General features: G+C 41.2%; 1 protein-coding gene across 1 annotated transcript in view; it reads left to right on the forward strand.

Moving 5' to 3' along the window:
• Positions 1-14,517, forward strand: part of LOC309677566 (rho GTPase-activating protein 8-like) — a gene marked incomplete at both ends in the record, with an annotated part of 55,908 nt that extends 41,391 nt beyond the window's left edge. Inside the window, 4 exons of the mRNA XM_082490390.1 lie at positions 3,610-3,687; positions 4,366-4,494; positions 7,536-7,639; positions 14,320-14,517. Coding sequence (XP_082346516.1) covers positions 3,610-3,687; positions 4,366-4,494; positions 7,536-7,639; positions 14,320-14,517 — 509 coding nt within the window. The remainder of the gene's footprint in view (positions 1-3,609; positions 3,688-4,365; positions 4,495-7,535; positions 7,640-14,319) is intronic.
• Positions 14,518-20,392: the final 5,875 nt, after the last annotated feature.

Here is a 20,392-nt window from a genome sequence, read left to right on the forward strand (position 1 = left end):
TATATTTTTTGGTGAGGGGCAGGGAGCAGTTTGTGCTGAGTTATCTCAACAGAGGCTCTGCAGTGTTGATAGAATACGTGAGTGACGTGCAGCTGCGTGTTTATCAGAACTGGAAAGCCCAGGCTAGCTGCTCATGTCAGTCATCCCCAAGCAGTGTTCTGGCAAGCACTGCTGCTCCGGGGTTGGTATTCTCTATGGACTGTGTTACCCATGCAAATGGCAAAAGAGTTCAATATATACACACAAAAAAATATTTCTCTTTAAAGAGACAGCTGACATGAGTCATGCTGCGAACAGGATTTGATTGAAGAACACTACTAACAAAAATTACATAGCCTACTTCAAAATTATTTTTTTAAAAGGACAAAAATGAATGCTTTGAGCTGCAATGACCAGGATTGTCTTCGGGCAATTTTGTTTCTTCATCCCATAACTCTGGCATGTATTTTGTCTGCAAAAAGAAGATAAAGCAATTACTTTTATTTTAGTGTGGGCACCTTGTGTTAGCTTAATTATGGTAATTCCAAGAACTGTTTTTTTTTTCCCCCTAGTGTCTGAAATGGTTTGGAGAAAGTATTTCCTGACTGTGTATAAGACCGTGTGTTTATCCATCACAGTGGAATAAGTAACGGGAGGCTTCAGGTCCCTTTCCCCCTTCCCATCCCTTATGAGACCCTAGCTGGGGACATATGCCTATGCTGTTCAGGGTATGTGACGTGGGAAACACCATTGTTTCTGAACATCATGTTTTCGGGTAGCTTTCCCCTGCCCTGCCTAAACACAGAAGGCGCTGAGAGCAATTAATAGACTTACAGACTTCTAAAGAAGTATCCTGCTCAGTTCATATACATCACAGAAGTCAGAAAAATATATTGCAAAAGGGCTGTCTCTGTACCCAGGCTCATTGTTTTGCTCCTTCAATAGCATAATTCCTGTTGACTTATCTTTCTGTTTACCAGTTGGCTGAAGTTATGACCCATGCTTTATTTAAAAATTGCTATTATATATATTATGTAAAAAAAAGATGTGGCTCTTTTACTGTTGGGGTTCTCTTACTTTAGAAGGAGAATATAGCTTTTTTTTTTCTTCCTAAAAATTGCACTAACCTACATTTAATTAGTGTCATGTCATTTGGATAGGTTGCCCACAAATGTAAGAAGGGTTGGAGATACCTGCTTTGGTAGTTGGCTTGTTGCCACCTGTGATCAAACAAACTGCTGTATATCGATTCTGTTTCAGCTGACCTGGAAAATGAATTCTGGAAGAAGAATGGGTGTCACTCATATCCCAGATTTCTGCAGATGAGGATAAAATTTGCTTTTCCCCTTCCAAAAACATATCCAGCAAGAGCTTAGTGTTATGTGCTATTACAGTAACTTTGATGGGATGCGGGGCCAGACAAGTACAGCTGCTGTCTATGCTACAGATTAATGTCTTTAATTAGACTCTTGAAAGCTTAGCCAATAAAGGCATAAACATGTTAAAAATTGATATTTATTACATTGTAGTTTATACAGTGAGATTCACATCAGATTAAAGCATTAACTATTAAACCAATTCCTGCAAACCGAATTGCAAGCGTTTATGTCCATTTTCTGAAAGACTTGTTTCTACAGAAAACCCCTAGTTCACTGACAGCCAGCATAAAATTCTACAAATTCTCAGGAAATTATTGTATTTCTTGTTTGCTGAGGGCAATGCCGTGACGATTGCTGTTCACAGCTGCCACTTTGAAAACCATGTCTTTAGACAGGTTGCGCTATAAATCTAATGGAACAGTTTTACTACAGTGATGTCATTTGCCGTAACTTTAAGCAACTGAAACATGATCTGATCGGGAATAAAGCAAGCGGTCAAATGGATCATAATTATTGCCCATTTGGTTCCTTTAGTAGACACACATGTTCTTACATACTGTAGTTTGAGATATCGTACACCTTTCAGAACTGAGTGTGTGGGCTAAAGTTTTAATATTTAACCTGTAATTTAACAAGCAAGGGCATAAATGCTCAGAAGGCAACTAGGAGCCTCTAAATCTAGTCGGTGAAGAAATTAAGTAGAGCTTGGGGTTCTTTGCAAAAGTCTGAAACATGGCTATGAAAATTTACTTCAATATTATATTATCAATTCTTTTAGTGTACTGATCGAAATTCATATAAACAATACAAATGCTATTCTGTAAGGAATGGGTTTGTTAAGGAGTTTTGTGTTAATTTACTAATTTTTAGTGTATACAATACGTGTGCAACCTGGGTGAATTTACAAGAGTGACTGAGTATCTTTCATTAATGTACAACTCAAAATTTTTCTCGAACACCACAAAGATTCTTGATCATGCAAATAGATGCATGTGTGCTGTGGTTGAAATACACAAACATTGGTTTCAGTCTGGCTGCTTACCTGCTGAAAGCTGAGCGGGAAAAAATAAAGAAGTCGATCTGCTCTTTCCCACTCGCGTAAAGAAACATACAGCAGTCCCGCCAAGTCAGTGGGTCGTCTGTCAAAACATCAGCAATGTTACGTTTTGTCAGACCAGCATAGGCTAATATTTTAAATTACTGTGCTTGCAGTAGGAACATCCAGTTGAGACTACATGTGAGCCAAATTGCATTACCTGCTGGGTGGAAAGGGCAACACAAACTGGAGAGAAGGAAAGAGAGAGGGACATGATGATTTTGCCAAACTCAAAAGCAAGAAGTACCACAAGTCTCCAGAAAAGTAACGCTTCTTGTCCCCTGTTTTGCATAATAATTCAGATAAATAACTCACCTTGAAAACTGTGGTCCAAATTAGATCCCTGATCAGATGCATTTTATTGAAGTTTTTCCTCTGTAGCTGAACTCAGATTTCAGTTAGTCCAAGACATGAAAGCAAATTAGATAGACACGCTTCAGGAGATTTATGATAAGTATCTGAGTTGTGCCTCAAGACTAGAATCGGGTATTTCAAAATACCACAGGCAGGCAGAGTCTTAAGTCCCCCCGACTTCCAGAGAGAGGTGGAAGGAGCAGTGGTCTGTCCCAAACTACCTTTAAGATGTGGAGGCCACTGTCCCTCCAATGGTAAGAGACAGGCTCCTCCACCAAAGATCCTGTGAAACATTCCCTAGCCTAAAGGATCTTGTCTCACCCACTGACGGAAGAGGGACCTATGGGAATCTTTGCAAATCCCCTCTTTAGCTTGATAAAGGTCTAAGGTGTTTAAAAGGAGAACAGCAGATTTACAGGTGTGCTTTGGGGCTCAGTTTGCAGATACGCTCAGTGAGAGTGGGTACATTAGCAGCCTGGTGAATCTAAATCTCCTGCTTCTGTGTCATTAGGTGCAATTTAAAGCTACTTTTAAAGACAAATTATAGTTGTCAAGACACTCTAAAACACTTAAGGAAAGGTGGTAGTATTTGTATGAGACATGGTAAAGAGAGGCTGTAGGCAGTGTTGCAACATTATTTGATGTACGTTCTATTCTCAAGGACTTTATTTAAAAAAAAAATGGTATATCAAGTGGGTTTGTTCCCAAACCTTCTGCCTCAACTGTTTCAACTGAACCTGTAGAGAAAAACAAGAGAGTGAGAGCTTTTACAGATGAGACCTGCATTAATTGTTTTTTCAGGACTACAAGTAGAGGGCCTCTTCAGAAGGTCAGCCAGCATCCAAACTATCAAAGATGTTCAGAAACTCTACAATCAGGGTAAGCTGTCTTCACACCATTACCAGTGACAGCGTGAGGGCTTTGTTGGTCTTGGTTTTGTTGGTAAAGCACAAATGCTGGTTTTCTTGTAATTAGTTAATCATAAAACCATTTATAAGATAAAATAATCATAATAAGAGCACTATTACAGAAACCTGAAAGAGAGCAACAGGCACTGAGTGCTTACTGCCTAGCAAGTCATCGACTGATGTCAGACCAGAGCTTACAAAATCTGTGGCAGCTGGTGAATGGTAAGGTTTGAGTCAAAAATGGTCTGTTTTTTCATAAACATTTGTATTGCCTCTATGCACTTTGAGTTACTGTAGTTACAAAGTACAGTGTCTTTGTATCATTTTGCCTCTTGTGTTTTTCCATGGTTATGGCAAAGAAATATATTTTTACCTAATAATTTATGAAATGTAGTGAAGTAATTTTGAAAGTCACTTACATCCCCCTGAAGTTATTTTATGAAATGCCTTTTTTGGGGGAGAATCTCTTATAGCAAGATTAATAAAACTCTATGAAAGACACAAAAAGGAAATGCCAGGAGTTACGAGCAGCAGGAAGCCAAGGTGTTTTCTGTTCAAAATGTAATGTGACACAGTTTTTAAGCAGTTGTTTAAAGAAACCATAAAACATATGATTGAACACCTTTTTTTCTTCTTTTTCTCCTTTTAGGCAAGTTTGTGAATTTCGATGATTATCATGATATCCATATTCCTGCTGTTATCCTAAAGACTTTCCTTAGGGAACTCCCTCAGCCATTACTAACTTTTGAGTGTTATGATCATATCCTCGGAATCACCAGTGAGTATAAATAAGTTCTAGAAAAATTTATACAGCAAGTTGAACTGGACCTGGCTAATTCGTAATCATTGCTGTTTGCTAATCATGGCACAGTTGTGGGAATATCACATTATTAGCGCTTCACTGCAGCCCCAAATGGACAACCTCATAATCTGTACTAGAGCAAGGTGGTTAGGGTTACCAAGACCCTTTCTGCTTTTTACAAGGTTCACTGGTTTATCTACATATCATACTGATTTATTAAGAATTGGGTAGGACTTCTCACTTTCAGGGCTCCATTTTTATGTCATGGCACAGCACCAAGTCAGTTCTCAGTGATACAAGTTATGTCAAAGCAGGTTTAGTTTTAGCAGTTTTGTGGGAACAAAATTTAGATGGTCATTTGTACGCCTCTCTCCTTTTTTTCCCCGTTTTTTTTGTGGGAAGGGAATTGTTTTTATTTGAACTTTTTTCATAACACTGGGGAAGAAAGGTTCTAAAGTCATGAGACGAAAAGACATTGATTATCTAAAGATCTAGCACCATATGAAACTATGACTTATAAAACTTTGTCGGGGACTAGAAGTTTACAATGCTGGCAAGGCAACTCCCTAATAGATGGGGGTTGAATAGCTGAGATCCCAGAATATCTGAGGTTTAGTACCCAGTACTTGTAGAAACAGGTATTTCGCCATCCAGGCTATAGTCATTCTAGCAGGGAACTAGTAGAGCTTTCAGTAACAAGTCACAAGCACGCATTTTTCCCAAACCTGCTTTTTGAGGAAATTATATATTTTATAATAGAGTATGGCTTCCAACAGAATCTGTTCGCACACCTCTGGTAACCGTGGGCTGATGCTGTTGCAAAGCATAGGTTATCATCGCTATCGTGACTGTTGCTGTTGGGCTAGGTCACTGGAATAATTCAGGTTGAGGATAAATCTCAATGGCAACATGTTTGTAAAGTGTAGAAGTACAGTAAGTTTACCTGTTTGTTCCCAAACCTTCTGCCTGTATTCTGTATAAATTTTTTATACTGTGCCCATCACTAGCATCTGCACGTGCTGTTTCATATCATTAATTTTATTCATGTATTCCCATTAAAAAACTTAATTAGGTCGTGTTCAGAATCCTGTGAACTTCTGTACTATTTTGATATTTGCAAGTCTGTAGTTCACCACTTCCAAATCAAGGATTCATCTCTCCACACACTAAATATCTGAGGGTGTTGAGGAAGACAGGTCTATTCACAGGAAGGTGGTAGAAATGGAGAGACTAAGGATAGTCACTCAGAACTGGAATGAATAGGGGAAATTTGGAAACCGGATGTACGAATGCTAAATTGTACTGAAATTATCTTGTGCTGACTTTCTAGACATGATATTACGTTGTGATACAGCTAAGTGAAAGATGAGATCAAGTCTGAAAAGAATCTGAGCGCAGTGCGTTGTCCCAGGAGCACTGGAAGGTTTTGCTTGGCAAAACACCTGTGAAACATTCAATCCCTCTTATTTTGGTTTATTGGTGTTTTAACTGTTGACAAAATATGTTGAAAAGTGGAATGTAAGAGAATTTCTTCTTGGGTTTTTGTGTTATGCAGTGTCATGTCCACTAGCTTTTCTTGATGCTGTGGTGATATCCTGATTTTAAAAGATCTTAAGCTTGGGAGCCAAGCTGGACTGCAGCAAAGGCATGTTCTCTGTGGATCCAGTGCAGAAGGGAGCTCTGAAGAGGTGTGATAGCAGACAGCTGTCTTGGGATGATTTGAAAATTCTCATTCTGTCTTCTGGAAGACACCAGAGTGTGATGTATCTGTTACATCTCTTAACCTGGGAACCCAGAAATACAGTATCTGTTTTACAGTACTTTGAAATGATAGTGAAACTTTTCTTTTTAGTGTCTCATATGAAACTTTTTTTTAAAGAGTTATTGATGGGAACTGTGAAATTAATTAGCCAAGTGACTGACTAAAAAAATTAATAAAACCTTGAAGCTTATAATTGTCAAAGAACAACTTCTTTGTTCGTGAAAACTGCTAACAAGAGTTCCTTTACCTGGTATTGCTACACTTCCTGCGTTATTTACTCTGCAGAAGGCTGACAAAAAAATTCTTGGGACTCAGATTATTGTGTTTTACAGGAACTGGTAGCTTTGCAGTAGGAAAAATGTCAACACAGCTCACCACAGTATAGATTCATGTATTAGTTCAGAAGTTAAGGGAACATTTAACATGCTGGAATTTTGTGCGTGTACCCATGCTTATGTGCACCTCTGTCTGTGTCAAGGAGAGGGAGAGGGAAATCCAACAAATGCAGAAAAATCATCAGCACAAATGGGCTGGTTAGGTCAGACACGATTGTAATCTTTAGACCTTTCTGCAAATTGGCGTTAAACTTCCAGTACTAAAATAATTACAATATTGGGGGGAGTCATTTGGTACAGCGTTTGAAATATAATCTGCCGTTAGTGTAATTCTCACCCAGGCTGTCTAGATGATGCAAGGAGTTTGGGGTCCAGTTCTGGTTTTGCCCATCTGTGGAAATGAGTTAATGAACCTGCTTAGGTCCATCTCTAGAAAATTCTTACCCACCCAAGTGGCCATCTTGTAAATTTTTTCCCAAAGTCAGAAGAGTTTCCTGCAGAATCACGAAAGTGTTTTTAAAGTTAGTAGAGTGCCAAATGAGCATTTTGGGCAGGACTGTGTCTCAGCAAGAATAAAATCAGGGCATAAAAAGTAGACATCTGAATTCAGTGCATGGAGAGATAATGGGATTCAAATCAGACATTTGAAAGTCCTCCCTAGCAAAGAAATTATTTCAGCTATTTCATTGAATTGAGAAAATACTCTGGAAGTTAGTCTTAGCTTTTGTAATAATACAAAATATGACCGGGACATTCAGATAACCCTAACTGCTACTGTGGTCATGGAGCTTAGTAGAGCTGAATTTTGTGGTCAGTTTTACAGGTGAGTATCTAAATCCCAGCAAATATAAATAAGGGGTTATTTCTTCGTAATATTTTGATATTTTTGAGTTATATTAAGACTAACTTTGAAATTGCAGGTGTAGAGAGCAGTTTGCGAGTCACCAGATGTAAGCAAATCATTCAAGGACTTCCTGAACACAATTACGTTGTTCTGAAATATCTGATATGCTTTCTCCATATGGTAAGTATAAGCAAAATTTCCAAAGTAGCGCCAGTCTTTTCTTTCTTACTCTGTTCTTTTTAATTCAACATTGAAAATCTCCACAGAAAGTAAAACTGAAGAATTTAAAAAAATACAGTGAGTTGGTGGTGCAGTGCTTGCCAATGGAGTGAACTCAGGGTGCAGAACCCTCCAGTTCTAATAAAAGTCAGTGCTAAACAATGGTCTGGCCATCCCTTCACCATGATGTAATGAAAACTACTGTGTAAATTTAAATATAACTGTCCCTGCACTGGAATATTTAAAAGACCCGTCCCTGTCCCCTTCACTCCCCATTAACAAATGTATGTTTTATTGATTTAGTTCTTGGTTTTACCTATTTTGGAGTGAAAAAGCCTGAGAACAGTTGTTATGTAATTTTTGGTGCTGAAGAAAAACTATGTGAAATCACCTTTTTTCTCCGAAGTATAAATCTTGGGCAACTGAAACACCAAATAAATTAGTGTCATTTTAGAAAATGATAGAAATATTAATGACCTTTAGAACAACAATTAGCAAAATAATTTCCATTAAATCTTACAAATAGCATTTTCCTATTTAAAATGGCCTTTCATTCTGTAATTTACTACAGTGTTAAATGAAAAATTTTGACTGTGCTATTTTGCAAGGATATTTGGTATGCTTCAGGATGAATGAAATCATGTGTCTTTTGTCCTACTTTTTGATTTGATGATTTTTTTTTAACCCATTTTTGGAAACCCCACAAGTGTGAGGGTTTGGGGAACATCCATTACAAATAGTTCTACAGTTTAACCTAGTGACATCCTTTGATTGCCAGTTTATGTGCAGGGAGAGACAGCAATAGGAGTGTAAGTTTCCCTTCCTTCTGCCTTATCCAATGCATTGCCTTTTCCAGATTGCATTTTTCAAACCCATTGCCTATAATTGGGGATCACAGTGTAGTTGACACCTAAGTAAAGTGATCTAGCCTTCAGAAGTCCTAAGAGCCCACCAAAGCAATCGTTTGCGTGGAATGATGCCGATTTTCACTGGTGGAGGAATTAGCCCTCAGTGACTGTTCTTAGGCTACAGTCATGTTTGCCATATTCTAGCCAGTAGCATATTTCAGAAACAAGTACATTTAATCCCTTTTTCTATCAAAACACTAGAGAAAAGCAAGATTAAAGGAAACACATTAATATGACCCTCACTCAGACAGCACTTGCAAGGTTCCTCTAATACCCATATGTTCGTTTACTGTTGCTTAGCTGAACTCTAATGCTATTAAGGAAAACCTCATGTCGTTTGCTATTATTTTAGCAGCTGATATCTCTCCTCAGTGTTATGAATCGTGTAAGTGACTTTGTTCCAATAATAGATGCACCATCTCAACACACTTCTTAAGAGCTGAGCACTTGAGGTGTTAATGAGGTGTGCAAAAGTACTACATAGTGTTTTCTGTAATTGAGCAACAGAACATAGCATTATTTTTGAGTATGCCTTGTTATGTAGAGCACAGCATCAAGTTGATACTAGTGCTCAGATCTGCAATTTTTGCTGATCCACGGCTTTTCATCCTTAATGTCTCTGGGAATATTTGCATTTGGAAAGGTCAAGGGAATGTGAAACAATCTAGGAGCTAGAGATTTCTGTTCATTGCAGATCGGTGTGCTGCACAAGCTGCCACAATTCAAACTTGAACAGACCACTCTACCAATAATCCTAGTTTTTACCTGCAAGCATCAACCTTCTTAAATATAAGAGGCAATTTAATTCTTCCATGAGCTCAGCCTTGAGTAGTGCAAGAGGTACTTGTGGTAATTTCATGAAGTGGGCTGAATTGTAATCACTAGGTACAGGTTTTGAACACTCCAGGTTTGATACAGGCTTGTGGAAGAAGAAAAAAAAAATCCCTATTTTCTCTGCAGTCTCAACCCCCTTACTTAATGAAACAGCTCCTTCCGGTCCAAGGGTGCTACAGCAAGACAGTGCAACTCCTACAGAAGTAAAAGACTTGAATTTCAAACATAGGTCCAAATCCTTTAATCTTAGATTAGCAGTGATTTTACCAGTAATGAGCCCAGCATGCTGTGAAAGGTGTAAGCTGTCCATCTCCACTTTGCAGTGCATCTGGACGCTACAGAGGGATTTGCAGCGTCCTCTTGGAGTTGCAGTGGACTGAGGTCCCTAGGCAGAATTGAGCAACCAGGAGCAAGGGGGAAAACAAAGGCTGGTTTTCAGAAGTCAGTCCTGGAATTATGTCTGTAAAAAATATCCATGCTTGCTCAGCAGATCTCACAAGAGATGAGTGTGCACAAACAAGCGTTTGTGCCCTGTGTTGTTCATGCAGTGAAGTGGATTTATGAATGCACACGCAAACTTAAAGGCCTCAAAGAAGTCTTCTTGCGAATTACTGGTCAAAGCACACTTACCCAGTTCTGAAGCCAGAAACCATTTAGTAGAAAACTATATTTGTAGTTTTCCATGACAGTCTAAGGCTAAACAATCAGCAGAGTTTGTAGAGGCAATAATACAACCTAAATTGTGTTTTTATAACCACATCTTTGGTTTTGGTACCAGCTGATACAGCCCTCTCTCTGTGCGTACACGCTTTCCCTCTCTGCTGCTTATTTCTGTCCCTGCAGTCATGCCTGACGGAGGGGAAGGGGTGAGATATGCTTTGGATCCGTAACTGAAGCAGCAAAGTTAAAGCCAAGTACAAGCTGGAAAAAAATGCTCTGAATTAATGTTTTGTCTCAATCACTTGTCCAGTTTAAAAGTGTAATTAGCACCAGCAAAGCTTGGGGGTGGCTGAGGATGACAGGGCACGTTGGGAAGGATTAGATGACTAAGCCTCATAGAGCAGATACACGCAGTTGGCACCCCTGCAAGGTAGCAGAGAGTGGGGGACAGAAACTTATATTTCCAGTCAGTTTGTGGGGGCGTTTTAATATCTAGTAATTTTCTTTTGAAAATGTTTTGTGGAGTTCCTTTCAGCATTGTGACTGGGAAGCCAAAGAGATGGTGACGTCCTTATATTTTTAAAATGAGATGGTAATTGGCTGTTTCTACCCTCTGGATTTCACTGTTTAATTACATTAGGTGGTGTAGTGGCTGTCTGGTTTCACTCCTTCAGTATCCATGAGAGTGCTGGGATGCAAGTGCGTGGAAATCAAAAATCATCACATTTTTGTTGGGGGGAGCTGGATGTTTATTCTGGGATAGTGAAGATGTCTATTTTGCATTCATTGATGTGGCATTCAATCTTCAGTGTTTATTCCCAATAATTAGTTTTGCAATGTACAACTTCTATCTTTCTAGATGACTTTCTTTCAATATAGGCTGTTATTACTTAATGATTTTTCTATATATCTTCCAATGAAAGGGGGGAAAAAACCAACAAAGCGGAGCTGTGTAGTTCTTTGTTGTAATACTTTTCAGCGATGTTCAGATGATTTCTTCAAAGATGCAATCTAGGTCCTTGGAGAATTGTTTTTTATTAGCTTGTCAATTTGACAGAGAAAGTGTATTTTCACTTGAAACAGATGACGGTTACTAACTTTCTGAGGGTATCAAAGGAGGAGTCAAGGGGGTTAGTCCAAATGCTAAAGATGTCAATTGTATTTCTTAGATATAGAACGTAGCTTTGGAGTGCGGTTATTTAGAGGGGTAGCCCATGAAGAGATTGGCTGACTGCATGCTGCCCTTACGTGGTCCAGTGTTGGAAGAAAACATCAGCTGCTCATGGCAGTGGTGTAGATGAAGTGGACGTGTTTGTGTCATTTGAGAAAGAAATCTAGCATGGGAGTAGTGAGGGGATTGAGATGGTGTGAAACCTGATCCCCTTGGGAAGGGATAAGGCTGTTGCCGTGGGTGTGGCAAGGCTTTCTTGCTTGCAGCTCTTGATGAGCCGGGAAAAGTCATTGTGGAGAGAGCTGGATTCAGTTGCACGCTTTTTCTTGGATCTGCTGAGGAAGGGATTGCTGTGCGTTTTGGAGTGAAGCAACGTGCTGCGTCTCCCTTGAATTCCGAAGTGTCAGCCTCACTGATGACTCACAGAAGAGGTTTAGTGTAGCTGTGCCTCAGATGATATAATCACTGAGTCATTATATCTTAAGGATTTTCTCTCTTAGGGGAGAGGCTGTGTCATGGGTGTTTTTGTTGATCGTTTCAACATTGACTGTCTCCTTGAAATGTTCACAAGAGTAGTGGCGGGTGGGAAGAGATGGTTTCATCTTGGAGTTAGAAACATTCTTTGAAACAGTTGGCCTGAAGAGAATAACAAAATCTAGCTCTACCAGCAAGTCACAGTGGTGTTGCTTTGGGCTGGAACGTTGGCCCTCGAAGACGGTGGCTAGGTTAAGCTGGGTGTGTTTCAACTATCGCTTGAAGACAGCACCTGTACACCGCTTGCTGGATGGAGCATGTCAGGGAATACTCGCAAAAACTGGGGGAAGACAAGTGCAGCAGGTTTGGCTCCTTCCACCCACCACTGTCCTCCAGTACTATACCACATGCTTCTGTGCCATCACAGGGTACCTGCCCAGTATGCACTTAAGGTGCCTTCCTTAGGATATAGAGGACATATCTTTGGCTTTGTCCTATAGAAAACACAATGTGATGGGCTGTAGCTCTCATGTTAGTTTAGAAACTTTCAACTGAAAGAAACCCCAAAAAATAATTTGTCTTCAATCCACAGGGGTTTCACAGTTACAACATTACACAGTGTGGATGTGGCCAGTGTGAGCCACTTGACTCAAGGGCCAGAACACAGTCTCTAACCTTGTTATATTTAGCAGTATCCAAACACCAGCTTCATTTTCCAGCTACCTTCAGGGTAATACCTAAGTTTATGTCTCCTTGTTAACAGGGTACTCCTGGTAACGTTGTCCTAATTGTTTTCCTTCATCAGTTATTTTGGTAGCAGTGTTGCTTTTACTACGTTGCTGTAGTATAATGAACTCTTGCTTGAGCTGATCTCGTCTGAAGCAGATTAAATGAACAAGACAGGCTTGTTGGTTTTTCTGTATAGTTAAACAGTGCATCGAGAGCGATATGTGAAGGTCAGCAGGCTATACGTGGTTCGTACTCTAGAGAGAATGATGTGGGTTTTGCATAAGGTCATGAAGCAGGCATTGCCATTTAATCTGATGACTTTTTATTCTCAAGTTATGAAGTCCAGTCCTTTGAAAAGGTGGTTATGGCACCAATATCTCCTTATTAATACCTCCTTCCTTTATCCAGACCTGCTTCGTGACCTTAAAAACAATTGAAGCCTTTAATATTCGTAGCAGAAGTAGCACGATGGTAGCTTTGATGTCCCAGGAGGGTGAGGCAAAGATTGGAGGGAAGAATAGAACCTATTATTGGAAAAATTAGTATGGTTAGGAAGAAAATGATATGCTTTTGGGCACATAAAGTGCTGCTTCACATCCCCAAGGAAAAGACTTCCATCCTGCACACGTGTCTAAAGAGAATTATATCCTCTCGTGGCTGAGCAAACAGGCTTCTTGCTAAGTAAAACACTGAGGAGGGTAAGACTGTGCTGTAGGAGGTAGAGGGGAATTAAACCTGTGTTACTGGGCAGAGGGCAACTGGAGTTTATGCATATGCTAAGAAGTGTTCACATGATCATAATGTTTCTTAGGTTTTCCTCTAGTGCTCTCGGGCTTTTCATAGTACTACAGAGGCTTTATGGCAAGGCAGAAATGGGGAGAAACAGAAGTAGAATTTTTGCTTTCCTATTCCACTTAAAATTGTAGCATAGCATGAAGAATACATGGGAGATTTTGTCCAATAATTCCCTGTTCTGTTCTGAGATGACAGCTTCAGAGTAACCTGTACATCACAGTTTTTGACTGCGTAGTCTTCCCGTGAGTGATTACTGATCAACAACAGCAACCATCAGCCTGAGAAGCACTGGCTGAATTACCTAGTTCGGGAGGAATCAAGAGCACCTTCAGCTTGCTGGCTCTTTGCAATAACAGAGAACTTGTCAGATAGGACACCCAGACCATATTGGGCTTTAGATACCAGCCATGCAATGCAGGAGAGCAAAACACACACAAATTCCCTGACAAGGTCACGCAGAGAAAACAAAATACTCCTGCTACCCAGTTCTGGGCTCACGTCCACAGGTAGAAGTAGGACACGTCATCCAGGTGCAGAACAGATTTCAGTGCTGTGTGTTTTACCTACAGCCCATTTTCACCTCCGTTGCTTCAGATGAATTGGGTAGATGTGGAGGTACTGGGAAGTGAAGTCATGCATCAGTGGGAGAAAAAAAATAATCCTTCTACACCCTTGCAAACAACTTCAGAAGTCCTCAAGATTTATTCTGTAGAGAACTTGGTACCAAAGCAGATGGGATAGCCATTTATTTCTGCTGTCCTTCCCTGCCCCCCAGCAGAGATAACAATAGATTCCATATAGAAGGATTGAAAACAATTAATTTTCCCAGCATAAGGAAACAATTCAGCCTTTTTGCTTGACTTACTGACATCTTATCTTGTATTTGATGGACAGAGAGTCCAGTGGCCACATAGCTCTAGGCTGCATAGGCAGCCCTGAGGCTGTCAAGAAGCCAGCGATGTCCCCATGGCCAGGGTCTACTGGTTCATCCTCAGTACAGGATGGTGTCTTGTCTCTCACTCTCTGGGGCACATGTCTGCATGTACCTATTCATGTTTATGTTTTTCCAGGTTTCGCAGGAAAGCATATATAACAGAATGACAGCATCCAGCCTGGCCTGTGTCTTTGGTTTGAATTTGATCTGGCCGTCGAAAGGAACAGCCTCCCTGAGTGCTCTGGTACCGCTGAATCTCTTCACTGAACTACTGATAGATTTCTACACGAATATATTCAACTCCCGAACAGTGCCTGGTGAGATCTTACCTTAGTGCTCCCAGAAAGGAAAATGGAGTATGGCTGCTCGAGGGAAAGAGTCTCCTTGCCTCAACTGGTGGGAGCTTTGTATTCAGGGCTCTCTGCTGCGAAGAAAACTTTCAATACAGAGTAAAGTTTCTATAGCTTTCCAAATACCAAAGATGTGGGGAGAAGCACGCTGCCCCATACACATGTGGGACAATATATACACGAACGTTCAAAGACCAATAGGTCAAAATGAATCACCTTACTAAAATTCAGCAGCTGACAAAAACTGATACGTTAAAAAAAATCATGACACTATGTGCCAGTCTGTCATTTCCTTGGGGATGTGGAGACCTTAATATGTGGCGTTATTTTCTGGGGCCATGCAGAGCTAAGTTCTGGACCACTCCTGAATGTACAGCTTTCTTATTTTTTAATTTTTTTTTTTTTTATTTCAATACAAGTTTGTTAGAAATTCCCTTATTAAGGTAATAAAGATGGAATCAATTTTTAAGATACTAAAATTTCTAAACTATTTTTCCCTATATTTAAGTGTCTTGTTTTACGCAAAAAGATGTGGGCAGTTGTGGCACATCAGGTTTGCAATTACCATGGATAATAAAGTGTTTCCTGGGTAATTTGAGTTGTGCAGACAGCTAACTAATTATGCTTGCAAATATCTGATATGTGCAGTTAATCACTGTAACTGCACATGCAAAGTGTGTGGAAGTTTGGGTTTTTTTCTTATAAGTTCAAAAGGGGAGCAATAATCATACGGGTTTTTCCTCTAAATACTTGGAATTTTCATCAGTGGAGTTATATCAGTGGGTATATAACACAGAATATAGACTAACTTTGAGAAGAATGCCCCTGATGTTTGGGTTGCGTTCTTTTGCAGTTTGAGTTGATAGAAATTTGCTCTTCAAATCAGTTTCTCTAGAAAGCAGTAAGAGCAACAACTTAGATAATATGCCTAATATCATTTTTATACATTGAAAGTCTGTTATTAGTCCCAATGTGAATAATTAGCCAACATAAAGGGAGACTTTTCAGTGTTTTCTTTCTAACTATGCCATTAATATCGCTTGTATTTGATGAACCCTAACACACTGCTATTTCATTGTTTAACACTGATTGGTAATGGGGTGGTGTAACGAAGTTATCATTATAGCTGCCTGCAAAGCAAAAGAAAATTAATCAGTGGTAAAAAAAGGTAAGTGGTATTTTCCCTAATGCTCAGGTCTTCCTGCTTCTGTACAAAGCTAAGAAAACAGAGGCACTATTTAGGCTTCAGTAAAAGTAATAGTCTCAGGAGGACAATTGAGGCATCGCCTCCTCTGCAAACACAGAGCCACTTTTTATCCTGTAGGTTCTAGCGAGTTGAGGGTTTGTACTTCTGGCCTTCCTCTTAGCAGTTACGAATTGCTTGTCTGTGTAGAGGGTGCAACAAAATCTTACTGCAGAGGGTAAAGAGGATTCGTTCTTGTCAGCAATTTCAGGAAATAACCAGGTGTTCAGAAGGCTGTGGAATGCCGGATGTGCCAGGCCTTCATTTGCCCAGTAGGTGTCATCTATAGCATTAGGCAATGATTAAAATTCGAAAAATGCAGAGGCTTTAGAACAAGATATGTTACGACCAACTTCTCACGTCACAGTTGTGTGTTTTCTCCAGTTCCTCGAGTGTCTTAAAGACAACTTTTTGGCTTTTGAATATCTGTAAGTAATACAGATACAAAAACCTTGCATAACACAAAGAGAATAATTAACAAGGATTCATGATTGTTGCATTTCAGCAAAATGAGATTGCCGAGGATAAAACTGTCGTAGTTTTGTATTGCAACTCATCAGTTTGATATCAGAGTTATCAGTGACAGCATCCTAGCTTTATTGTGGTATGAAAAACAAACAATTACGCTCCGCCCTGCTCGGCGACGTGGCAGCATGGTTCTGTGCATCAGCACCCTGTTCTGATAGGGGAGGAATTTGGTACCTGGGAATTAACGAAACCTAAGTATTTTGCCGCTTTCTGACCTTGGTCAAAATACATATGCGTTAGTTTTGCTGTCTGTAAAAAGAAGGAGCACCTGGCATTAGAAAAGTGCTTTGGGATTAAATACTGGTAAGTCCTATAAAATGGTTGTTTTCTTTTCCCCCTTGTCCTCTTCCAAAAATCCAGCGATGTCAAACGGCATTTAATCTTTAGGCTACACCGCGTAACGGGAATGTGAGTCCTGGGTGGTTTTAGCACAGTAACATACCAGAGCCCTGTGGGGTGAAATCCTGAGTTCGTGGAAGTCAGCTTTGCTCAAAAAGTCGCCAGAGCCTGGGGAGGCGGCTCCCTCATAGATTTCGTTCTCCAACTCATCCTAGGTTGGGAGAGAGCGGGAATTTGGCAACGGCAGTGGTGCTGGTGAAGCGAGCCCTCAGGGCACAGCTGCCTCTGACCTCTTTACTTTTACAAGTAAAAAGTACAAGCAAGGAGCATCCCTTCAGCTAATTTGCCTGCTCGTAGACACACAAGATGATAGTTAAAACCAGACACGCTCTTTCAGTATTGGTCACGTGCCAAACTGCAGGTCTTCCTTTTAGTGCTTTGTAAACTACCATTTTCCAGCAATTTATAGCTCCTCTCATTTGGTGAATGAAGAACAAAATGGCGTTTTCTCATCTCAAGGTGCCTCTTTCCTTTAAAGAACAGATAACATCTGTTATCTTGCCAGCGTGGGTAATTTGATGCTGCTTAAGAAAAGCAGAGGCTCTGGTTCTGGTTGCCATTAGCGCTGGGGGGGCAGAGGGAGGGAGGGGAGAAAGGGGGGCCCCCGCTCCCCTTTACCTTCCTGCCTCCCCAGCAGGCAGCCTGAGACAGAAAGAAGGTACTCGCCTCCACGCCAGCCTTTCCCCGCCAGCCTGCCCCTCACGGGGAAGGGACTTTCCCAAATCAAAGGCACCTGGGTAGCAAAACCCTTCTAGCGGTGGGACCCCAGCTCTGTCCCACCCACCCCAAAGGAACTGGTGAAATCCTCCGTCTGCGGCAGAAGCCCCCGATCTCCGTCCTGAGCTCCAGGCCTAACTCAGTTTTCATGAATTATTCAGAAGGGTTTGGAGTGAAATTCATGTTAGAGAAATATATGTTTCAAATTTCCTGACTCTGAGAGGAGTCCTGGAGGTGTCCCCCGCAGTTACTTTGATAACAGTTTCTCTTTACAAATGATAATTGCACGATTCGAGCTTTTGTACAGTGTGGCCTTGTGAACTCTTCTCTCGTATCAAAGAACCATTTTCAGATCATTTCCATAGCAAAAAGAAAGTGATTATGGAGATAATCTGTTGGAAACACACATGCTGGATTTCAGTTTAAAACAATAAAATGCACTCATGGAATGAGAAATCAAGTGTTACCTAGCTGACAATATACAGGGAATAAATTGCCTAAGCATTTTAGTTTACTGAGCTGTTAGGAGTTGAAAATTGGTCCCAAGATTAGTCTGATTATCAGGATGCCTCTAGCAACAAGCACGGAAAGGAGAAGGGAATACTTTTCTACCCTGAATCTGTGAAGAAATGCAAGATTGAGCAGCGTCATTAACCGAGGGGGGTCTTTACAGTTCTTGCAAAAAAAACTTCCATAAATGAATGTCACTTACATGTGTGCAGATGAACTGCCTGTGTGTGCGGCACTCCTTGAGCAGCATCCATCGCAGAGTCTCTCGGAGCCTTACGAACTTCAATACATTCATCCGCTCATGAGGGGACCAATAATAGAAGAGCCCCAGATATTTTATTCACGTGTTCGGTGTGTACTTCGGTAGCAAGTTAAACTTCCATTGGGATTGATGGTACACCGCCCCCACCCCCTTCATTTCCCGAGTAGTTTGTCTGCACAACCCTGGAAAATGTAGGTGTGACAACAGTCCCACTTTTCAAGTGGCCGGGGGGGTGTTGGGGTGTGGGGGAAGACAGTCGGAGCGAGTTACTGCCAGCACCTGCCATTTCTGAAGTGAGGAGCTCCTGTTCAGTTGAACCTCTACGGGCCGGTCACCTTCCTGCCCCATCCTTTATTCGTTTCTAACATGTTTTGATCTACAAAAAGAAGTGAAAAGCAAACGTACCCTGCTTTAAGTAGGCACATCTCCATTGAAGTCAAAGGTATGACAGTGAGAAGCATGTAAATCGCGTGTTCAGTGATACATGCGGCTGGTGGGTGAAAGTTGTTCTGCCTTTCCCGGTGGAGTAATACTCATTTTCACCATCTGAAGGGTTTGATTTTTGTCTTTATCCGTGCACATCCTGGAGAGCCGTTTCAGTGTATTGCACCTATTGTAGCAAAGGATTCCGGTGTCCCGCAGCATCGCCTGACAGTAGTGGAGGATTGTAGTGTGGGGTGCTACAAACGCTGTCTTCTTTCTTGCAAACTAGAAAGCTTGAGAAAGGTCTGCCCTAACCCATAAGATTTCTTTGGAGTTGGGTCAGTGGTTTGGACGGTGAACTGGCCTGGAGACTTAAGAAGGAAACTTTCAAATACAACCAGAAAAAGAAGCCCTTTTCCACAGCAGGCCTGTCAGCATCTAAAAAGTGTTATCCAGAAGTGTCACTCTGAGGGAAAAGTGTCATGCTTTGCCTCTCCGAGCTGGGGATACACAAACACACGAGTTCCCCTGTTTCTTCCTAACTGGGCTCCTTTGGCTGTAGTGTTAGGAAAGCCACGGTAATTGTAGACAGAAGGGTCATAGCCCTGCTATCCTGGCTGTTCCCCTCTAGACTAGCTGGCAGAAATTCCGCCCTGAAAATAATTAACTGATTGGAAAAATATTTCATCTGGAACATGCTAACTCAACAAAAAAATAAAAGCATTTTCTTAAAAGGCTCGGGTTTGGTGCCGTTTTTTCAGAAATTATGTTCTTCTGGAAAGCTGCCTGCCTGCCCCTGAGCCATGGACCCTCCCAGGCTTACCCGGGCTCCGGCTCCGGCTCTGCCAGCCGCCGCAGTGCTCTGGAGCGGGGGGAAACCAGCATTGCTGCTTCACATTGACCGTCTCTTTTCAGATGGCGTCACCTTTCCGCACGCAGCATTGCAATTATTGCCAGAGGTAAGGAGGGAATTCTGCTGGAGCCGGGGGAAGACGACACACATAGCTGATCATTAAAGGTGACTTTTTTTTTTTTTCTGCGGCCCTGATTTCTCCGTGATGCAGTCATCGTGCAGAAACCCCTTTCCCGTCTGGCAGTCTGTCTGGGGTCCCCAGAGCACGAGCTTGTCACTCACAGGGTGAGGGCTTGCGCCTGCGGTTGGAAGCGGCTGGATCTGATGCCCGACCCAAATGCTCGGGGGGGCAAAACTGCAGGCTGCGAGGCGGAAACGTGCTTCTCCGAAACGCAGCCTGATCTACTACCTACTTAATTTTGCTTCGAAACTCAAAAGCTTACTCATTTAAGCTACTGCCAGCCCAGACATTAATGGCCGCCTCCTCAGGCCTAATATGAAATCGGGATTTCTATCGTTTCAGTTTTCTCCTCTGTTACATGGATTGTGTTCCCCAATACTGAATTGTACTCTCAAATTATTTTTGCACTTCAACCTTTAATTGCCCACAAAAGCAGTTTACAGCCTCGTAGTCTTCTGCCATGAAAATTATCCCCTTAATTAATGGGACAATAAAAAGCAACTGTAAAATGCACCAAACTGCATCATCCTGACTGAACTGAATTTCCGCAGCAGTCATGGAAGAGTCTTCTGGTGGGTGGATTTTTTAAAACTTCACCCGACAATTTCCTGACCCAAAGCTGTAAAAATAGTAAGGACTGTAGTAAGGTAACTAGTTTTTCTGCTTCAAAAGCTTCTAGAAAACCATGTTTTCCCTCTGCTTCACCTGCTAGTGTTGCCTTCTTTTTTCTCCCCGATGTATTC

This window comes from Vanellus vanellus (assembly GCF_965231255.1).
Source record: "Vanellus vanellus genome assembly, chromosome: 1".
Lineage (NCBI taxonomy): Eukaryota > Metazoa > Chordata > Aves > Charadriiformes > Charadriidae > Vanellus > Vanellus vanellus.